We start from the raw sequence: 21117 nt of genomic DNA on the forward strand, positions 1-21117 counted from the left end.
GCCATGGACGCGGCGCCTCCAGGCGGGGGCGCGCGCGGGTCTGACTCCTGACCCAGGCCCCGCCTGTTCCGGCGCGCTCCCCGCGTGTGGACGCGCGTTCGCGGCGCTCGGAGCGGCCGCCGCCGCCGCCGTCGCCGTCCTCAGCCATGTCGGCCGCCTTCAGGAAAGCCGCCAAGGCGCGGCAGCGCCCGCACCGCGAGCGGGCCCAGGTCAGTGCGCCGGGCCGGGCCCCGAGCGGAGCCCTCCGCCGTCCCTCCCCGCCATCCCTCCCCGCCGGGCCCTCCGCGCTGTCTCCCCCTCACTCTCCCCGTCTCTCTCGTAGCCCGCCGCCCGGACGAAGCTCGGCTTGCTGGAGAAGAAGAAGGATTACCGGCTCCGTGCCCAGTGAGTGCGGCCGTGAGGGGCGGGCAGCCCTGGGTGGGTCTCCCCGCGTCCCGAGGGTTTCCCTGGGCTGACTCGGAGCTCTGCGCCTCGCTGGGAAAGACCCGGCGCCTCAGCCGGCGTGAGCACGGAGAATCGGCTGAATAGCTCGTGATTGTTGCTTTTATCCTCCCCAGTGACTACCACAAGAAGCAGAATGCTCTCAGGGCGCTGCAGAAGAAAGCGCTGGACAAGAACCCCGATGAGTTCTATTTTAAAATGATACGTGCAGAGGTCAAGGTGAGCTCCTCCATTGCCTTCAAGCAGGATTACACTTTGTTGCTCTAAGTAACATTATTTTCCCCTTACCTTGTTTCGATTTAGATGCATGAATTATTAGATAAATGAGAAAATTGGTTTGATGCCTGTGGAAGGCTTTGAAGAGAATGAGGGACGAGAATCTGCTGTTAGCAGGCCCCACAGGGCTCTCCAGGTGGGATGGGCTGTCCATAAGTGCTGTGTTTGTCTGGTTGTAGGATGGAGTCCATGTAATAAAGCAGCAAAAGGATGAAATCACCCCGGAGCAGGTGAAACTGATGAGGACACAGGATATTAAATACGTGGAAATGAAAAGAGTTGCGGAAGCCAAGGTAATAACTCTCATTTTTAGTCTTTTCTAGTTTGCTCAGAATTGGGTTTTTACTGTGCTGTTCTTATCGTTGCTGCTGGGTATTGTGTTTGTTCACTGAAGTCTGATTTGTACAGTGCTGGAAAGGACAGTGGAAGTTTCAGTGGAGTGCTGGGTGTAGAACCTAAAGGTGTGGTGATTATCAAAAATGACACTGTGCATCGTTATAAAACACAGTGATTTCTACATAAATTTCAAGACTTGAAGCATGTATTTCTGCTTAGCATGTTCATAGAGAAATTGACAAGTCCCTAAGGTTGGAGGAGTGCTCTCAGATCATGAAGTCCAGCTGTTCACTCAGCCACCACTAACCTGTGTGTCCCCAGTGTCACAGCCACACACCTTTTGAACGCTTCCAACCGTGGTGATTCCAACATTTCTCTGAGCAGCCTGTTCCAATGCCTGACTACCCTTTCAGGGAAGAGATTTTTCCTAATACCAAACCTGAACCTCCCCCAGCATAGCTTGAGGCTGTTTCCTCCTGTCCTGTCACAGCATCACAGAATTAACTATGCTGGAAAAGACCTTTGAGATCATCAAGTTCAACCTCTGATCTAACAGCACCTTGTCAACCAGACCATGGCACTGAGCATCACATCTCTGTTTTATAACACCTCCAGGCATGGTGACTCCCCCACTCCCTGGGCAGCTCATTCCAGTGCCTGGAGATTTTTTTTCCCTAGTGTCCAGCCTAAACTTTCTTCCCCTGGTGCAGCTTAAGGTTGTGTCTTCTCATTCTGTCACTGGTTGCCTGGGAGCAGAGACCTACTCCCCACCTGGCTACAGCCTCCTTTCAGGCAGCTGTAGAGAGTGATCAGGTCTCCTCTGAACTTCCTTTTCTCCTGGCTAAACAGCTCCCTTGGCTATTCTTCATAAAGTTTATGTTCTAGACCCTTCACCAGCCTTGCTGCCCTTCTCTGGACACATCTGAGCATCTCAATGTCCTTGCTAAACTGAGGGGCCCAGGACTGGACACAGCACTCGAGGTGCAGCCGTACCAGTGCTGAGGACAGGGGAAAACACTTGTCACTTGAGAGAAGTGACCAACTGCCACCAGGCTGCACTCTCCTGTCAGGGAGTTATAGAGGATGAGAAGTTACAGGAAGTTAAAGAGTGTTCTCCTCTCCCGGCTGAGGACAATAATCTGAAGTGGGTTGTTGGAATATGGTAGGTCAGCAATCCACAAAAATACGATCCTCTTCTGAAGATGTTGTACGCTCTGATGTTGATTCACGAAACAGAATCAAATTCTCACTGGGCATAAAAAATCAAAGCCGGTTTTAAACTTTCCTTCATTCTTTTGCTGGTGGTTCCGTGGCAATAATTCCCCTTTGCCAAACAGAGGAGCCATTTGTGCATGTGTGGATTGTGACCCTCTGTCTGGAAAGGTTGTGAAGACATGTCATAAATATAGACTATATATGTATGTCAGCTGTTTGTAACCCGGAGGAACAGGCAGAAACGTCCTCGGGGGAGACTTGATTTTTCTCTCTCTGAATTTGGCCAAACTTGGACTTTCCGCAGAAAATCGAGCGCTTGAAGGCAGAGCTCCACCTGCTGGACGCGGCGGGGAGCGGCCCGCGCCAGCATCTCTTCTTCGTGGACACGGGGCGGGAAGGTGAGCCTGGAACCGGTGACAGAGCTCGTTCTGTCACTGTCGTAAAAGAAAAACACTTTGTTTTTTTTTAAGGAATAAAAGTTTTAGAAATCCTTTTTGGTTACTAGCTGAGACATCACTTGTGCAGGAGCTGTGTTGCTGGGGCTCCTGTTGCTGACTGTAGCAACACGTTTGCTTATCAAAGGAGTCATGGGAGTTTATTCCTAATGTTTTTTTCTCTGTAGTTAAGGAGTTTGATGTTGCTGCTCACCTGGACACGGTTCCTGAGCTCGTGGATAGAGTGTACAACCGACCAACCATTGCAACACTGCAGAGAGAGACAGTGAAGGGACCTACTGATCCTGTCCACCTCAAGGTATTGCTGCTGTTTGTCCTATAGAGTTCTTCATAGTTTACATCTTTTATATTACAAGCACTAAAAAGGATTAATTGCACCATTGTGGAGATGAACAGAATTGTTTTCTTGTTGTAGTCGAGATGGCCACTGCAGTCAGAGTGCTTCATTAAAAACTTCAGAGGGCCTCAAGTATCAGCAGTATGTCATGTAGAAGTCTTCCATACCTTTTCTATGTAGCAATGCTACAGGCAGCTCCACACAGCTCTGGCTCTTTCTCTCCTTCTCTCTTCCTTCTGCAGTTTCAGCTTGCTGCTCTCTGTCCCTCACACAGCCACCTAACCTTGTCTGTCCCTTGCACAACCTCCTGTCCATTCCTCCTCACAGCACAGCCAGCAGACTCCAACTGAACTCTCTACCAACTAACTCACTCTTTATCACACCCAGCTGTGAGGGCAAGGCTGTTCCCACTCTTTGGTAATTAACACAGCTGCATTATATGGGAGGCAGGATTGCCTTTAGCACTATCTCTATCTTTCTTCCCACATTTTCTTAAAATTTTTATTGGCAACAAGGCAGCAGTGGATGTCACTCAATCAGCAGGTGACTGCCTGGAGCCTGCAGTTACATCTCCTGGTCTAACACAGAGTACTCTTTCCCTGCTTGGCTTTACTGCTGTAGATTCTGCTCAGGTAACTCAGATCTGTTGGACAGTGCTGTGAGTACAAGTCAGTTGTGTGTAAGGTAAAAATAGTTGTCTTAAAATTGCCGAGTGGTAAATTTTTAACCTGTTTTTTTGTGACTCAGGTGTCAGATAATAAACACCCTGTGGTCCCTTTCCTCTTGCCAGCTGTCTCAATTTGACTTGTCAGTAAAGCAGTTGGACGAGTCGTAGACTGACTAGTTTTCTCCTAAATGTCTGAGTCATATTTTAAGCATGTTGGGATCTGTTCTCCCTAATTTAATTACTTAGATCACACCTGCAGTAATGCTGTTCCTGTGCTGGGAAAGCTATCCACTCTCATTAGGCAAACTTGACCCAACAAGTTGCATTTTGAGAGGCCTCTGTAAGTTCTGAGCACTTCAGGAATTGGTCTCTGATCTGTCTTTTTTTTTTTTTTTTGTTCTCCCTCCTCTGGATAAAGTGGATTTTAGTTAGGGGGCCAAATGTTTTCTTGCATTCAACATTGAAATTTGGAAGATTTAGACCATAATGTCTTGTTCACCTCTGTCTTAAAACAGCTTTTTTTTCTTGTTTCCAGAAATTAGCCCAGCAGAGGAAGAACCAGTATGACCTCCTGAGGCAGCGCATCGAGAGAGAGAAAGCCATGTTTGTCATCTCCCAGAAAATCCAGACACGGAAAGATCTGCTGGTGAGGGGTTTGGTTCTGGTTCTCCCAAGTCTGTCCTGTTCAGGCCATTAGCTCTGGTATTGTCTGTGTTGTGTATGTTGTATTTGTTTCTTCATTCTGGTTTAATAGTGGTAACTCCTAAAGAAAAGTAATCCTCCTTTAGTATGGAAAAAGCAAGGAGATGAAGCATTCCAGTAAATTGTATCTGCTAGTCCAGGTCTCACCTTGTCAGCAAGGACAAAGACTCAGCTGTAAAATGGTGCTCACAAGGAGTCCAAAATAGTGTCACTAGGAGTCAGAAGCAGGGAACCATTTCTGTAAGTTATGAGGAGGTCTTAAAAAGCCAAATGACCACAGAAATTACTTTGTCTCAATGGGACTCCTGTTCTCTGGTGCTTGTGAGCAAAGCAGATTGTGCCTGACAGCCTGAAGGGGAAAAGAGCAGATAAAATTATAATCCTCTCCTAAACAGTGCAAAGTGACAATTTTTCTTTTATGGTCAGACCCTGACAGGCACTCGGATTTGTGTGGGTGGTTGTTTTTTTTTTCACCTTGCATGGCAGCAAATATTTATACTTGTTCTTTTTTTCCAGGACAAAACTCATAAGGTAAAGGTGAAGAAAGAAACAAAGACTGGTCCAGCTATTTACAAGTTCAAGTTTCAGAGGAAACGTTAATTTCATGGAATAATTGTTACAGTCTTTGCTCAGAAAGGAGGAGCCACATCCCCTGGAGAAGGACTGGTGCCAGCCTGCTTTTGACTGCAGCTCAGCACTTTGTTAAAACAAATCCCTGTGGGCCTGTGGTAGCCATCAGTGTGTTTCATCCTAATTAATTGATTAATAAATCAAAGTGTGTTCTCTTGATATTTACAGTGGGAAGCCATGAGGTTTGCCTAAGTGTCCTGGTGAGATGCACCATAAAGAATCAGTGAACAGTCAAGGTCGTGGTGGAATGTTAGGGTGGTGGGTTAAGCACAGCCCAGGGACAGGGAGGATACTTGGGGATTGTCAGCTCTGGGGCTGAGCAGACCTGTCCAAACCCATGAGAGTGGAGCTCAGCTTTTTCAGCTGTCTTTGCAAGCAGGTTAAAGGTGAATTACCCTCTGGTCGTTTCCCCAACATCCCACAATCCCTCCCATTTGCCTAGCTGCACTCTATTCCATTGTGTGCTTTTCCTCCAGAGTTGCTTCAGTTCAAACTGAGGCAGTGCCAACATTCTGTGTGAGGAGGAGCAATGCAGCAGCCAAGTGTGGGACAAGAGTTTGTCTTCTGGGTTCTCCTTGGGCCGTTGCATTGCCAGGGATGGGGGAAGTGCAGTCACATCCTGAGTGTCCTGGAGCAGCCCAGGCACGTTCCCTCCGTGTGAACATTCCTTTTCTTATCTCTCTCCATCGTCCTGTCCCTGCCAGCAATGAGCACATGGTCTTCAAGGGGGGAAGGAAAAAAAAAGATGCTCTTCTCAGGCCCTGAGCTACTTAGGAGCTTTCCAAGCAGCTCGGCGATAAAACACGATGGTTTTACGTGCTTAAACACAGCTCCAGTTGTTCCTGCCATGCAGAGAGAGCTCTGGGGAGAATCTTACAAGGGAGCATCCACGGAGTCTGCAGAACTCGGAGTGTGCGGCTTCTGTAATGGGGTGAGCGGGAGGGGAAAACAAAACCCAGGGTGTGGGAATGCTTTGGCTCGGTTCGCTCCGGTCCAGCTCGGTCCAGTCCAGCTCAGCTCAGTCCGGTTCGGCTTGGTCCAGTTTGGTTTGGTCGGGCTCAGTCTGGCCCGGCTCAGTTCAGTCCAGCTCGGTCTGGTTCAGCTCAGTCCAGTCCAGCTCGGCTTGGTCCGGTTCGGCTCGTTCTGACTCAGCTCAGTTTGGTCCGGCTCTGTTCGGTCCGCTCTGGCTTGGCTTGGTCCAGCTCGGCTCAGTTCAGTTCAGCTCGGTTTGGTCCGGCTCAGTTCGGTCCGGGCGCTCGGGCCCAGCCCGCTCATCCCTCTCCCGGCGGCGGCGGGGCGGGCGCGGTGCCGGGCCCGGCCGGCAGGGGGCAGCAGCGGCGCGCGGCGGGGCCGTGTCCCAGCGGGGACGTTCCCGCGGGGTCACCGCCGCCTGCCAGCGGAGATCCTTTCGGCTGAGGTTTAAACAGGTAACTGTTTAATCCTTGCCCTTGATTGATTTTACCTGCATCCAGAGCGCCGCTGGAAAGGCTGGGAAAGGCAAGCAGCAGTTCTGCTGGGAGACCCTCAAGGAATCCTGGAGCGGGAATTGAAGAGCAGCAACCTGGCCCAGCAATTGCCTTGTCCACCCCTGTGCCACGGCACAGTAGGTGCTGGGATGGGCACAGGTGCCCTCTTCCCTGGAAGAAAGGCATCTCTTCCCAGTTTGGTGTCACGGGATGCAGCAGGTGGCTGTGAGGTTTTCTTTGAGCAGTCACTGGTCAAGGGACACACTGCTTGTCCCAGGGGTGCTAGTGTCCCCTGGCACCTGGGAGCTGAGGAACCAGCCAGAACACACAGTCTCGTGATCACAAGGTGGGGTCTCGGTGGCAAAAGTTGTGCCTGTTGTGATTCACTTTTCCCTGGGAAAACATGAAGGTTTTCCCAAAGGGAAAGCAGAGCACTGTGACATGTGTGGTGCTCACACTGAGCAGGCTGCCTGCTGGAGCCTGACCTCCAAAGCCTGGGTACTAATCCCACAGCCTGTGGAGTGGTTTATCATCTTGTGGCCAAAACAGACTAAAAGGAGGTACCAGCTCTTGTGCACAAACATTTTTCACCTACTCCTGCCTGCAGTAGTGAAGGATTTGCCAGGTGCTGATCTCTGAGCTTCTACGTTAGCAGACAGGGCTGACTCACACCTGCTGCCCGGCAGAGTTCCCAGTGGCTTCCAGGAAAAAAAAAAAAATCCAGACCTTCTCAAAGACCTTGCTCTTTGACTCCCAAAGACTTTAGCTTGGTATCCTCATACTAAAGGACTGAAATGTTTCTGCACGGATCTGGAAAGAGCCAATACCTTATAACTGAATCAAAAACCCAGCTCACTGGGCCACAGCACAGGATTTAAAGTGAGACATGGGTGGGATCTGCCATCCTCTAGCTGGGCCCTCATGGGGAAGGACAGCGAGAAAATGCCCACAGCTATTTTTTGTTTGTGATAATTATAGCATCAAAAGCTGAACCAACAGGTTATTTAGCAAGGAGATTCCCTGCAGCTTGAAAGATACAGATATCAAAATTCCCCAGAGATTCACGGCTCAGATTTTAGGTGACTCAATAATATTGTGCCATATAATAATCTTGTGTAATTCCTTGTTCAGGTCCTGAAGAACTCAATTGATAATGAGTGTCTATAAACATTAATAGCAGACTACGCTTGCAGGATTATCTCTAGGCAGCTGCAGCAATATATTTTACTAGCAGGAGAACCATCACCAGCCCTTAGGCTTCTCAGCTGCTTTCCTGTAGGCCCCATTTTCCTGAACCAGACTGCAGAGCACAGTGGGGTCCCCAGGGCATGGTAACAGCAGCTGACTTGCCTGAGGAGGCTCTGGATCCCCCCAGGACAGTCACTGTGGGGGTGTCCATCAGTGGCCGTGAGCTGTGGCAGCCAGAGGGACCCCCAGAGCCTCTGCAGACCCCCCAAGCTGCGTTCTTTCAACAAAGGAGAGCAGGGAGGCTTGATCCCACCCATCCCACTGCCCACAGTGCTGCCCTGTGTGTTACCATCTGCTTCCCAGGCACCCTCTGCATCATCCCGCTGCTCACCCAGCAGCTGCTGCCAGCCCAGGGTCACCAGCGGCACTGTGGGCTCAGGGTCTCCAGCTGCAGGAGTGGCTGCCCTGGCCCCGCTGTTCCCCAGGATCCCTCAGCCAGGTTCAGCTGAGGTGCCTTGCCCAAGGGCACCAAGGAGAAAAGGGTGGCGAAGTTCCTCCGCTCAAGCCTGAGCAGCTTCACAGCAGGGAGTTGAAAGAGCAGAATGTAAATCAGGAATGACTAATTGCTGCTCAGCATGGCTGCCCTAAACCTCTCTGTTCCTCAGCTCCTTGGCCACCTGGACCTTCCCCCACCTGATTAGGGTGATGTCTGGGAAGAGCCTGGGCACAGGGCACTGTCCCCATTCATGCTGCCACACTTATACACAGCCACCCATTTCCCTCCAAATTCCACTGCAGAAGGTTTCAAATAAATAAAGAAATACCTGCTGCTGCTTCTGTTGAGAGATGCCAGGCATCAAGAGAGGACCGGGGCTGGGCAAGGTGAAAGCAGCAAATATTTGCTTTGTGGTCTCACAGTTGTGCACCTGAAGCCGTTAGTGCCTTGAGAGGACCCAGGTGAGCAGCATTGCTCCAAGCAGGCAGGAGCCCATTATTTAGTGAGAACCTATTCCCAGGATGTCCCTGGCTTGGCAGACCTAAAGACTGCAATAGTGAATTAGTGCATACAGATCATCATTTACTGAAACACAAGCCCCGGTGCACCTTTCTAGGGAAGCACTAATTTATTATGCATTGTTATTAGCTGCAGCAGGGCCTTCATTAGAGCTAGAGTTAAGGTCTGTTTTGGCTGCCTCATCAGCATCAGTGAACTGCGTCCCTGCGAGGTTTGATACAATTTAATTAACCTAATTAAAAGCTCTGATTGCAGAGATGATTGGGGTAGAGCCAGCAGCAACTGCATATTTATAACGAGCTAGAAGGTGTGGGACTGGAGCCAAATGATATGCATCTCTAATGAGCTGGTGCTATTGAAGTGTGGATTTGGAACACTAACATTTATTTTTGGCAACAATGGCCAGTTTATCTTCATGATAGAAACGATCACGGGTTGATTGGGTGTAGCAGGGAGCTCTGCACTGTGCTCCCTGGCCTTCTCCAGACCACTGGCAGGCACACACCAGCGCCCACAGCCTACTTGCTCCCCACTGATCTCCCCCCCAACACTGCCAACACCTTCCCCTGCAGGCACAGCACCCACACACACAGCCCTGCGGGGGACACAGCAGGGACAGCGTGCCCCAGCCCCACAGAGCAGTCCCAGACAAGCCCTGGGAGATCCCAGCAAGTTTTTCTTCCCCAGCCACCACCTCTTCCAGCCCCACATCCTCCCTCCCAGACCTCCTGCCCCACGGCCAGGCCGGGCTCCTGGTGTGGGTAACCCACCTCTGTTACTCCTCTGGGTATCAAATAATTCACGCCCTGACCTGCTGGGCACCAGGCACGGGTGCCCTGATAACACAAAGCAGCCTGGAGCCGAGATCAGCCCCAGCACTGGGGCTTCAGGGCTGCTGCTGCCCGGGCTGGGGAGCCCCAGCACCTGCCCCTGGCTGACCCACAGCGGCCAGAACCTCCTGTTCAGCGATGGAGAGGCTGCCAGCCCCTCCAGCTGTGTCAGAACGCGGGGGTTCCTGGCAGCCCACGTCAGGGAACCCCCATTTCTGGGCTGCTGTCATCTCAGTAGTGCCCCTTCTCTCTCCGTGGTGCTTTAGGGGCGCAGTGCACCCAGCAGCAGCAGCAGTGGGACGTCCCAGGCATTCTGAGCAGCCAAGGAACAGCAGCAAGACTGCCGAACCACTTGGAAAATTTGATCCATGCTAATTATGCTGAAAAAAGCTCTTCTGATAATGAGTATGAAATGGAAGCGTAGCTAATACTCATCTCTGAGTGCCATTAATCTTTAAAACTGGAACAATAAGTGAAAACACTGCAGGGCATATGAAGCAAGGTGTGATTCACATCTGCTCCTCCGTGGCCGCCTGATTTATTGGCACAAGGCAACTTTCCTGCACTGTTTCAACAGAGCTGCATTACATAACACCACGGGCTGCTTTACTCTGCCTGCCTCTCCAATCAAAGTGTCTCCTCAGAGCTCTTAGTGATCTTCTGTCCTTTTCTGGGACACCTCAGGAGCACAGGAGATGAGTCCTCCAAAGCCACAACTCTCTCCCAGGTGATGGAGAGATCCTCTCCAGAGATGCTTCTGTCCTCCTGGCCATGACAGCTGCTGTGGCAGCAGGGGCAGGGTTCTCCAGCCCTGGTATGCTGGGTATAGTGGTGGGGCAGGGCAGGAGAGACTCCCAGGGCCCTGTGCAGCCAAGGGGGCTGGTGGGGCATGGAGACAGGGGGATGGAGGCTCCCTTTCCATTCCTGCTGGGACAGGTGCTTGCAGGTGCACCCCTTGGAAGCCCCTGGGCTACCTGTCCTCTCCCTGCGCTGCGCAGACACTCTGTCACTGAGCTGAAGCTCTCCAGGCCCCTCTGCCACTCAGAAAGATGCATCCGTCTCACTTTTGATGCCTTTTATTTTCAAATAGCTCTCTCTGGGACTTAGTATCTTTTATTTAAATTGTGGATTTGCTGAAGTGACCTTTTAGCTGGCTCTGCGGAGGGCTGGGTAGCTGCAGTCCCAGGAAGACTGCCGACCCTGCGGCTTTGAACAAGTTCAAAGCATGGCTTGCCTTTTGGCCATACCCCTCAATAGTGCCTTTGCATGGATTTTTCTCCCACACTCCTGAAAAGACATCATCAGAGACATTTCCCCTCATGGGCTCTTTAATATTTACAATGACTTTGTGAATAGATAATATATTCCACCTTTTTTTTTTTTTTTTTTTTAGCCTTTTAAAAGCACATGCTCCCTGTGCAGTTGGAGGGAGCAGGGGATGCTGTGTGCTGGCTGCCTTTGAGGCTGGGAGGACAAACAGATCTGGGGGAGAGATGAGGATTGCTCTGAGCCCACAGCTCCTGGCACTGTCCTGGGGCAGCCACAGACCTGGGGTGGCCCTGCTGAGTCTCCTACTGCACAAGTCCTCAGAACCTTCCTCCCACTGCTGACTAAGCCCAGAGCTGATCGTCTTGGTAGCTGGAAGACAATCCAAATGCAAAACAAAATGCTTCTAAAAACTGTCCCATAGATTGTCGAGCATCTTATAAAGCCTGGCCATGGGCTTAAGTATATCAGAATCATATGGATGCTTTTTGTCAAAATCGTTCTAAACCAGGAAGGCAGCAAGCAGCTCACAACCCAGAAGTGTCACAGATGTACTTGTGAATGCTTGTCCATAATTTTGTTTATTCCAGTCTGCAAGTCCAGGAGGGGCTGTCAGATCCTGTGTTCTGATCCTCTCTGTGCTGCCATCCACTGCACTTCACCCAGAGAGCCAGGACCAAGTCCAGCAGCTCCAGCTGGGTTTTGGGTTGTCAGTCCTGAGGGAAGCACCCTCAGGAAGGAGGGCTCCTGATGGGAGAGAAGTGCTGAGGGGAAAGATGCCTCGGTGCTCCCAAGAGCTAACTGTGATCTCTGGGGCAGGGGAAGGCAAGAACTCCGTGACCCTTGGCATTTTCACTTGGACATAAACTTCTCCCTTGCCTCAGACCTGGCGAATGTATAAACTACAGACCTGCATGAGCAGAGCAGGGCCAGAAATGGCAGTGGAGGCTTCATGAAGGACTGCAGGTTGGGTGAGAGGACCCTGAGCAAGGTGCAACCTCCTGCCACAGCAAAACACACCAGACCAAGTGTTCTTCAGGGCAGCAATCCTTCTTGGCCTGCAGAGATGACAGGACTGCTGTTGAGGCTCAGGGGCTGTCCTCAGGGTGTCAGGGCTGGCCTGAGGTGGCCCCTGAGGTGGGCTAGCCATGGTGAGGCTGGTGAGGCACACAGCTGTGCCTCAGAGGGGCACATTTTTTTCAGTCCGTGTTGCCCTAACAAACAAATGTCCTGGGATACAGACAATAATGTTTTTATGAGACTCTAAATTCTAAACTGAAATGCTCTTTGTAGTGGACTAATAGCCAACACGTGTCCCTTCATCTCATGCTGAACTTTTGTGGTCCTACAAGGGTAAAAAAGGCCCTGGTGAACATTTACACTGAGCACTTTGTTCTCACAGATTTGTAGAGCAAAGAGAATAATGTATTGAGACTCTCAGCCCGTGCCAGTTTGGCTTCATTTGTCCTTCTGAACTTGCCCTGAGAGATAATGTTTCCTTCTAATCTGCTGCCGTCCACCTACAGCAGGGACCGAGTGAATAATTCCCCCAAACAAGCCTTTATTCTTCAAACTCCGCCTGGCCCTAACCCTTTCTCCCCCTTACAGAGTAATTGTTGTGTTCATTACATGCTAATAGCCCGTGCTGTGCTCCAGCCCACACTGGCTGCGGCCACACAAACGGGGCTCAGCCTGGGCTGCTTTGGGATAATGCTGCTCTTTTGGCATTATTTGAAAGAATGTGCCAGCCCTCTGAGCACCAGGCAGGCTCTCTCCCAAGCCTGCCCGCCGCAGAGCACAGGCCAGGTGCAGAGGCTTCATGGAAATCAGCACATCTTGCCAGGAGTGAGGCTTTTCTCTCCACACGCGATAATAAGTGACCGTCACCCTCCTATAGGATGGAGACACAAGGAGGAGGAAAAGAGACATCTAAGTCTCCGGTTAATGAGACAAATATTTCCTATTCTTTTCTGTTCAGGTGCTTATGTCACCCTTTCACAATGATATTTTAATAAGCCTTTTGTAAGCTCTACAAATTGCCCTTTATATCTGCAGGAGAAGGGAAGCTCCAGGGGATGAGCAATGCATACACTGAATACACAAGAATTCAATTCTAGCCTGCTCCTGGAAATCACTCTCCAGAGACATCTGGAATGGGTGCCCCTCTGAGAACACCCAAGGGTGAGGTATTAGTAATTTTAGTGGTGGTTTCACGATGCCTTTCAAACGGGACAAAGCTAAGCCGAGGTCAGCCCCCATGGTCAGGGACTGACAGGCAGCTTTGTTCCTTTGTTCCTAACCCCGCTCCTGAGCTGAAGAAACGGCCAAGGGTCACTCTCTGATACCTCCCAGAAGGCTGCAGAGACAAAAGCCTTCAGACTGTGCTGGTCTAAACCTTGGAGTTGGCTGACACAGTGCTCCAGTGTGAAGGGGAGGCTGCAGCACCTCTTCCTCAGTGCCAAGGGATGTATTTGTTTCTGAGTGACACCTGTCTGGCGTGTGGGTGTCTCATGGCACATGCCAGCGCTCAGGGGTGGGACAGGGAGCAGGGAGAACACCCACAGGTGCAGGGGAGCTCACACGTGTGCATGTGAGCACGCATGCACAGGTGTGTGTGTGTGCTGAATGCAATCTGTGTGGGCTGGCCCCAAACTAGTCCATGCACGGCAGGGGGGGTTCTCTCCAGGAAATGTAAGGAAAAAAACCAAAACCAAACAAAAAAAAACAAACAAAAAACCCCACCTTTCACCTGCAGGTTCACACAGGAGTGTGTGTATGCAAAACCAGGCAAGTATCTGCTGTACACATCAGCCCCAGTGTGGGGACAAACCCCGGACAAAGGAGCAGAAAAACCAAAAAGGCCCCGAGAGAGGTTTGGCTTCTCCAGGCTGCACTCAGGGCTGTGCCCTGCAGCCCTACACAGCCCTCCCTGCCCCAAACCTTCTCCCCAATCCCACAGCTCAGCCCCTGCCCTGTTCCCAGGGCTCCTGAGCTCGCAGCTCCTCAGCCAGAGAGCAGCATCCCCCCACAGGACAGCGTGTTCTGGGCGAGCAGAGCTCAGAGAGCCCCAGCAGGAACGGCAGTATCCTTTGTGTATCATGAGCCTGGGCTCCTGCCAAATTCCTCTGCACCCACTGCCTCTATTAAACGCGTCAATCATTTCTTGGCAATCCAAGCCCCAGAGAAGAGTTGAGAGGCAACTTCAGGCAGTTCAGTGGCTTTCATTAGAAGGTAAAAATACACGCTGAGCAGGAGCTGGGAGCAGGACTGGGCTCTGCCTGCACGGAGAGCAGGGCTGCCAAGCCCTCCCTGCTGAGGGAGGATAAGGGGCAGCAAACAGCAGCTTGCCATGGTCACAGGCTCTGTCAGGCTGTGAAATCCCCACAGTGGCCACTCTTCAGGACAGTTGGAGATCTTTGCATGTGGATCTCAGTCTTTTTGGGTGACTGGGAAAGCAGAGGGGACTGAAGGTCGTGAGTTCCTCCTCACACCAGTGGCACCGTTAAAACGTTGCTTCCTTATCTTTTTTTCTTTTCTTCGGGTTAGAGCCAGGATTAATACACGGGAGTTGCAGTTTCATGTTTGGATTCAGTCTTTATTAATTCTTATCTATATTACAGCCTCACAAGTTGTGAGGTCTAACGAGTAAGGTAGAAAATGGAGATGTCTAACTCTTTCCAAGGTTATTTAAGCGCTCATCACCCAATAACGAGATGACACCTGTATTATTTATACTTTTGACCCCATAATTGACCACCCAAGGTCGGCAGTGCAGACCCTTTCACCCAATAATAAAAAACCACTCAAAACCATGAAGAAGAAGGACTTGGACAACGCTCTAAATCCTCCATATTGCCCCATATATATTCTGGACCATATATAGTCTAAAGCCTTAAAATCTAAGCTTCCCACAGAGGGGGAGAGTCAAGGTGCAGGGGATGCAGGAATGGCCCTGCATGCTGCCCTGGTGCAGCTGGGCAGGGTTGGCGGGGTCAGCAAAAGGTGCTGCCTGCAGCACAGCCACCAGCTCCTGGCAGCCAGCACAGGGCTGGAGTGCAACTGGGACCCGGCTGTGGAGGTGAACCCTGGGGAGAACCTGGGGGGGTCACTCCCCACCCTCCCACAGCTCCGGGGGCCAGGGGGATGGGTGGGAAGGTGCCCTTTGCTGCACCTGGGCTGCTGTGGCAGGGCCAGCAGTGCTGGCACCAGGGAGCAGCAGGGCTCTTGGGAATAGAACTGGAAAGTGCAGGTGACTCAAATATTCCTGGCACAGAGCACAGGTGGTGGCAGCTGAGCACAGTGGGAGAGAGGAGGACAAACAGGCAGGAGTGGAGTCTGGGCAGAGAGCTGCGGAGCTCAGAGGGTGGGGATGAGGGGCCTGGGGACACCATCAATGGTCACTGGAGGAAGGAAGGGCAGGAGGGGGCCAGGCCACCAGGGGTGGTGACAAGAGGAGCCACAAAGACACTGGTGTCCCAAGAGGCTCCCCCTGCCAGGAGCTGCTCTGCTCAGGCCACTGTGCCTGCCTGGCCACATCCACAGGGCTCCTGAGAGTCGCTGCCTGCCTGTGCCACTCCCATTCAGGCAGCTGTGTCTCCTCTCCGGCTGCTCTGTTCCTTCCCTTTGCCTCTTCATGCAGTTGCTTTGATCTGCACTCCAGGGGCTCGGTGTTAAAAATTAATGTCTCATGGATGTTGCTGCCCATGGCTTGAAAAATGGCTTTTTTTTTCCCCCCCAGGTGGTGGCTCACACCAGCTCCTGAAGGACTGCTCTGCCCCAAGTTAAAACGACAGGCCGAAACCCCTTGTGTTCCTCATGCCTTGGTTTAGGGCAGGATGGGACCTGCTCCTGCCCTGCAGAGCTGTGCTGGAGGGGGAAGCTGGGGCTGCATCCTGGTGCCCAGGCCATCCCAGCAGGCTCTGCCAGTCCCCAGAGCAGCCCTGCCCACCTCCCCTCACAGCCTTGTCCTGGTGGTGCAGGGGCTGGCAGGGGTCCTGTCCCATCCCTGTGGCCTCTCTCTTTGGGAGGCTGCTCTGTGCAGTGCCCTGGGCAGGCACCGAGCAGGTTCACAGCCTGGGAACATCCTGGGTCCTCTCTCCTGTCCTGCTGGGTGCTTGGGGAGGGAAGGGATGCAGCGCCCGGGGCAGCAGGGTGGGTGCAGCAGGAAGTCAGGCTTGCCAAGCTGGGTGTGTAGCATGTGGGGATGCTTGTCTGGGCTCCCAAAGCATTTTCCAAACACTTTAATTATAGTGATTTATATGGCAAAAAGTGTGGGGGCGAGAGCTTGGGAAAGGCATTAGCAGGTTTGTTCTGAGGGCTCTAATCAGAGGTAGGCGATGGGGAGAGGGAGGGTACAGCACTGGGGCTCTACCTTGAACTGCGGCGTCAGGACAGGTTTGGAGGATGCAAAACTTCCCAGCTGTGCCAGGGATGTGCTGAGGGCATCCCTGAGGCCATGAGTGCTCCTCTGGGAACAGCCCTGGCATCGGGAGCACCAGCAGATGTCCTGTGCCTGGCCCTGGCCCTGCTCCCCAGCCCAGCTCTGAGGCACTGGGGCTTTCTGCCCCACCACTCACCAGCCCCAGCCCCACAGAGCTCCAGCACCACCTGTGCAGCATCACCTGTGGAGGCAGAGCAGGCGCACCAGGCCACAGGCGAACGTGGCACACAAATCTCTTTACTGCAGCCACCAGAAAACGATCAGCAATTCAACAGCGACTCCGTGTTCTCGTTGGTGTTGCCTTGAAAATTAATAACCTTGCCTGGCTTTGTTTTGCGAAACGTTGTCCTCAAATCCCCAGCACGTCACAGAGAAGCACACTCACATGCACACAGAGTTTCCCGCAGCCCCAGCAGATGAAGAGACCCCTGTCTCTGCACGGACAGCAGCTCCTCAAGTCCCGGAGCACACAAATCCCTGTGTGTGCTCAGGAGCTCAGGAGTCAGGGCAACACTCCAAGTCCAAAATCTCAGCCCCTCCAAGCCTGGCTTGCTCCGAGCACACCATCGCTCCTCCAGAGCTTTAATTGCACCGGGGAAAGTGAGAGAAACCTTGTGCTGCGGGCAGGCTGGTGGCCCCAGGCTGGCCACAGGCCCCGTGCGGGGCTGCAGGCGCTCCCAGCGGTGCGGGGATGGGAGCGGCACCGCAGCGCTTCCCCCGAGCCCTCCGAGCCCCCGCGGGACGCAGCCCCGGCAGCAGCACATGTCACCGCCGCTGCAATCCCGCCGCCCGGCCTGGTTTTTTTCTGATAAATAACCTTTCGCTGTCCTTTTTGACAGTGATGTTTACTGATGTGTGACATCCCTCACAGCCAGGTCTGGCCTCAGAGCGCCGCGGTGCCCCGCACACCCCATGGCCGGGGAGCAGGGGGACAGCGGCAGAGGCAGCTCTGCTGCTCTCGGATGCCCACGAGCCTCCCCAAAACGCTTCCAGACGTGTCAGGGTGGGGGCTAGCTGAGCCTCCTGGTGCGAACAGAGTGAAAACAGCGCTTTAAATAACCCTACCTCGGCCTCCCGGGGGCTGCACTGTCACAGCAGCGCTGGGCAGCCCCTTCTCCTCTCCTCTCCTCTCCTCTCCTCTCCTCTCCTCTCCTCTCCTCTCCTCTCCTCTCCTCTCCTCTCCTCTCCTCTCCTCTCCTCTCCTCTCCTCTCCTCTCCTCTCCTCTCCTCTCCTCTCCTCTCCTCTCCTCTCCTCTCCTCTCCTCTCCTCTCCTCTCCTCTCCTCTCCTCTCCTCTCCTCTCCTCTCCTCTCTCCCAGGAGAGGTTTCACCAGGACTTCACAGCCCAGCTCCCGCCCAGGGCACACAAACCCCTCTGCACTACCTGGGGAGGATTTGCTGATACAGGGATAAGCAATCGCTGCTCTGCCCACAGGCTCACGTTATCACTTAATTGAATCCAATTGATTGAGGAGCTAAAAGCAGCCTTGGCTTCGATGGTGCTGGGGAGCAGGGCAGTGTGCTGAACCCTTAAAAGCATTGGCATCGAGGGCAGGCACAGCTTTGCTCTCCTAAAGTGTCTCACATCTCACAGTGCTCGGGAACCAGCAGCAGGGCCGTTCCAGGGGATATTATTTCATGCTTCAAGTCTGCACAACCAAGCTCTTATTCTTGCCCTGCTGCCCTCAGTGGGCAGGCTGTGCTCCCACAGAGATTTCAGGGGAAGGAAGTGTGCATCTGCAGGGCGATGTGGGGGCAGCCTGGCTCTTAAGTGGTCTAACCACGAGCCCACACTGCTGGGAAGGGAGCCCAGACGACCTGGTGCCCAAACACGAGCTGCTGTGTGTGAGCGGCCGCAGCCAGGGCTGCCTGGGAGCCTGCATCCCCCGAGCAGAGCTGGAGATGGGAGGATCCGGGAGCAGCCCTGTCACAGCTGTGCCCTACGAGGGAGGGGGACAGGCACTGAGGCTCCTCCAGGTGCAGGAAAAAGGGAGGGAAGCGATGGGCAGCTGCACCTTTGTCCATGCCCGAGCTGAGAGCAGGCAGGGGAGCCAGCTGAAAAGTCCCTGGATGCAGCTGGCACACAACTCTGTCTCAGGCTGCTGGGGCATCTCCACACCAAACAACAGCATGAGCTCCACAAACTGCTTTTCTGCTGTGATCCTGACCACGGGATACCACAGGGGTCAGGGATGTCTCCTGGGACTCTGTTTATAATGCCCCTGCCCACACATGCTCAGCCTTGGCTCACCTTGCACTGGGCGTTCTGATTTGATTCCATTTTCTAGGAATTCAAGACTGGCATCCCTGCAAAAGGCAGTGCATACTTTATTAACTATGCTGCTTTCTTGTCCACTAATTAAAATCAAATTATATCTGATGCACACAACAGACTTTGCAGGGAAAGAAACCTCCTTCCCCAGTCTGCTCTCTGAAGCAATTTATTTAGCCCACTGAGCTGAAAAGAGTGCAGCCCTGCAAAGACCCCAGGGATGCTGAGGACCCAGCTGGCTGGAACTTCTCCTGGGCTCACCTTTTTGGTTCCATTCCAGCCCAGAGGCAGGGACCCCCAGGGCTGAGGGGAAGAGTGAGCGAAAAGTGATCCCAAGGGAGCTGCTCATGGGGAGGTGGGCGGCAGCAGCCTTGGCTGCTCCTTTTTGGGTCCATCTGCCCCCTCTGCCCCGGGCCTGGGCACCACCAATGCCACCAGCAGGTTTGGCTGCCTGGGGAACAGGAGAGGAGGAGTTTCCTCAGGGTGATGCAGCCCCTGCACGAGGGCACAGCGTAAGGGACACGGGGAGCAGGAGCCCAGGGCAGCATCTCACAGGAGGGTCCCAGCCGTGCCCCAACCCTCCAGCAGCACTGCAGGGTGCACCCACAGGTGCTCCAGACCCTCTGGCTCAGGCAGGGCCTGCACAGATCCCACCCCTCTGCCCAGCAGCACTGGCAGATCCCTCTGCCCAGCAGCACTAAAATGCAGACACTGGGTCCCCAGAAAACAGCACGAGGCTCAGCATGGAGCAAGTCACACAGGAAAGGGGCTCAGCAGAGAGGGGCCAGCCCCTGCCCTGTGTCTCCTCACTACTCTCAGATATTTTATCCTTAGGGGAAGGGTAAAGTTTCTGCAAAAAGACAAGCCTTCCCCTGTGGTCCTTGTGCTGGGGCTGGCAGGAGCCATGTTTGCAGTAATACATCACGGATGGAAGGTATGTAATGATGTATTGCCCTAATACATCACCATAGCAACAGCACTCTAATGATGTATTATTGTAATGTGTTACCCCAGTGCCCATTCCTGCGGATGATGTATGGCGAGGGTGGCTGTGCTCTGCCAAGCCCAGATGCAGCAGCAAAGCTCTCCTGACTGCCAAGCACCTCCAGGAGCGTTGCCTGCCACTGCATGGGATGCACCACTGGCTGTTTGCTCCCACCTTTGTGGGCAGAGGTGCTGCCTTGCCACTCAAGGGTGGGGGAGCTCCCAAACTTAGTGGCCGCCACAAGTTCTCTGGCAACTGCCAGGACTGTGGTCCCTTTCCTCCCCTCCCCACAGGCAAGCTACAGTGTCACTTGTGGAGCCCTGAAAGGCAATTTTAAAAGCATTCCTTCCCTGGCATTTGGAAAATCCAGAAGGGGAAGTGACAGGCCGGTTTGTGCGTTTCTCCAGCCCCTTCCAAGGTATTAAGGCCACACAGTGCTCTGGGTTTGATCATTAACAATGAAAATACCAGCTGGAATTCTCCTGCTGCCTGTGACAGGGACAGCATTGTTTCCAATTCACACTATCTTTTTGACCATTCAAATGCCATCAATTCAGTCACCCCAATGCGTAGGACAGTTATCCGAAATGTTTTCCCAAACAGCTTAGTGACTATAGAGCAACAATTCATGGCATTGCTTGGGGACATCTGTGCAAAGCAACGCTCAGTAAAGAGCTCGTGGCCAGCTGAATGCTCCCTGTGTGGACTTCAGATTCCAGAGAGGAGCAGGGAAGCTGGCAGACAGAGAGACTGAATGAATGGCAGGAGAAATCATTTCATCTATGCAAATCCATGCCAAGCTCTCAGTGCAGCTGCTGTCAGTGGGGAGCTCTGCCCCTCTGGACTGACATGGAAGGAGATTTTATTGAGCACTGAGACGCTCTCTCTGCTCACTGTGCAGGGGCTGCAGCCTCTGGTGTCCTCCACAGCCACCACAAGCATCCAGGTGAACCCTCCACGGCAGAAGCAGGGCCCAGTGCAGGTTCTGTGGGATGTCCCTCTGCTCTGAGATTCCCAGGCCTCAGAAGCCTCTAGAAAGTGGGAGCTAATGGCACCCATGGCTTATTCCTTCACGGAGGAGCAGCAGCAGTGCCTGTACCAACACAAGTCCTGGCCCAGGCTGCCCAGGGCAGCAGGGGAGTCACATCCCTGCAGGCTGTGGGGCCAATGCAGCAGCGGTTCTGTTCACACTTCTCCCACAGCAGCCCTGTCGCTGGGGTCAGCAGACACACCTGGGAAACCAGAGATCATCCAGGTCACTGTAAGTACCCCGAACTGAGGGGACAAGGTGCTTCAGAGACCCAAACTGGTGACACCCCAGAGGGGGATCCCCTGGCACAGACCAGAACCCGAGTCTGGCCACAGCAGAGATTGAGATGTCAAACCTGCTCTCCCCCAGGGCTGTGTCAGGCTTCCCTCAGCTGTACCTGTCAGTGTGGGTGTAGAGGGATGCAAGAGGCCTCCCCTCCCTGGGCTGCCTTTGCTGCACCTGGGCACATTCCAATCATCTCTCAACCTTCCAGCAGTGACAAATTACAGGATCTTCAGCAGGAAAAAAAAAAAAAAAAAAGTGAATCAGAGTGACCAAAAAAGGCAT

At 53.0% G+C, this 21117-nt stretch overlaps 1 protein-coding gene across 1 annotated transcript; it reads left to right on the forward strand.

Moving 5' to 3' along the window:
• Positions 1 to 64: 64 nt before the first annotated feature.
• UTP11 (UTP11 small subunit processome component) lies at positions 65 to 5226 on the forward strand. The gene is made up of 8 exons (XM_066204457.1): positions 65 to 209; positions 323 to 384; positions 558 to 660; positions 897 to 1010; positions 2573 to 2666; positions 2891 to 3021; positions 4263 to 4373; positions 4946 to 5226. Exons 1-8 carry the CDS (start codon positions 147 to 149, stop codon positions 5027 to 5029), a joined length of 762 nt encoding a protein of 253 aa, XP_066060554.1. The 5' UTR covers positions 65 to 146; the 3' UTR covers positions 5030 to 5226.
• The last annotated feature ends 15891 nt before the right edge of the window (positions 5227 to 21117 follow it).

Source organism: Chamaea fasciata, unplaced genomic scaffold, assembly GCF_029207755.1.
Source record: "Chamaea fasciata isolate MVZ Bird 193981 ecotype frontalis unplaced genomic scaffold, bChaFas1.0.hap1 SCAF_26, whole genome shotgun sequence".
NCBI classification, from domain to species: Eukaryota; Metazoa; Chordata; class Aves; order Passeriformes; family Sylviidae; genus Chamaea; species Chamaea fasciata.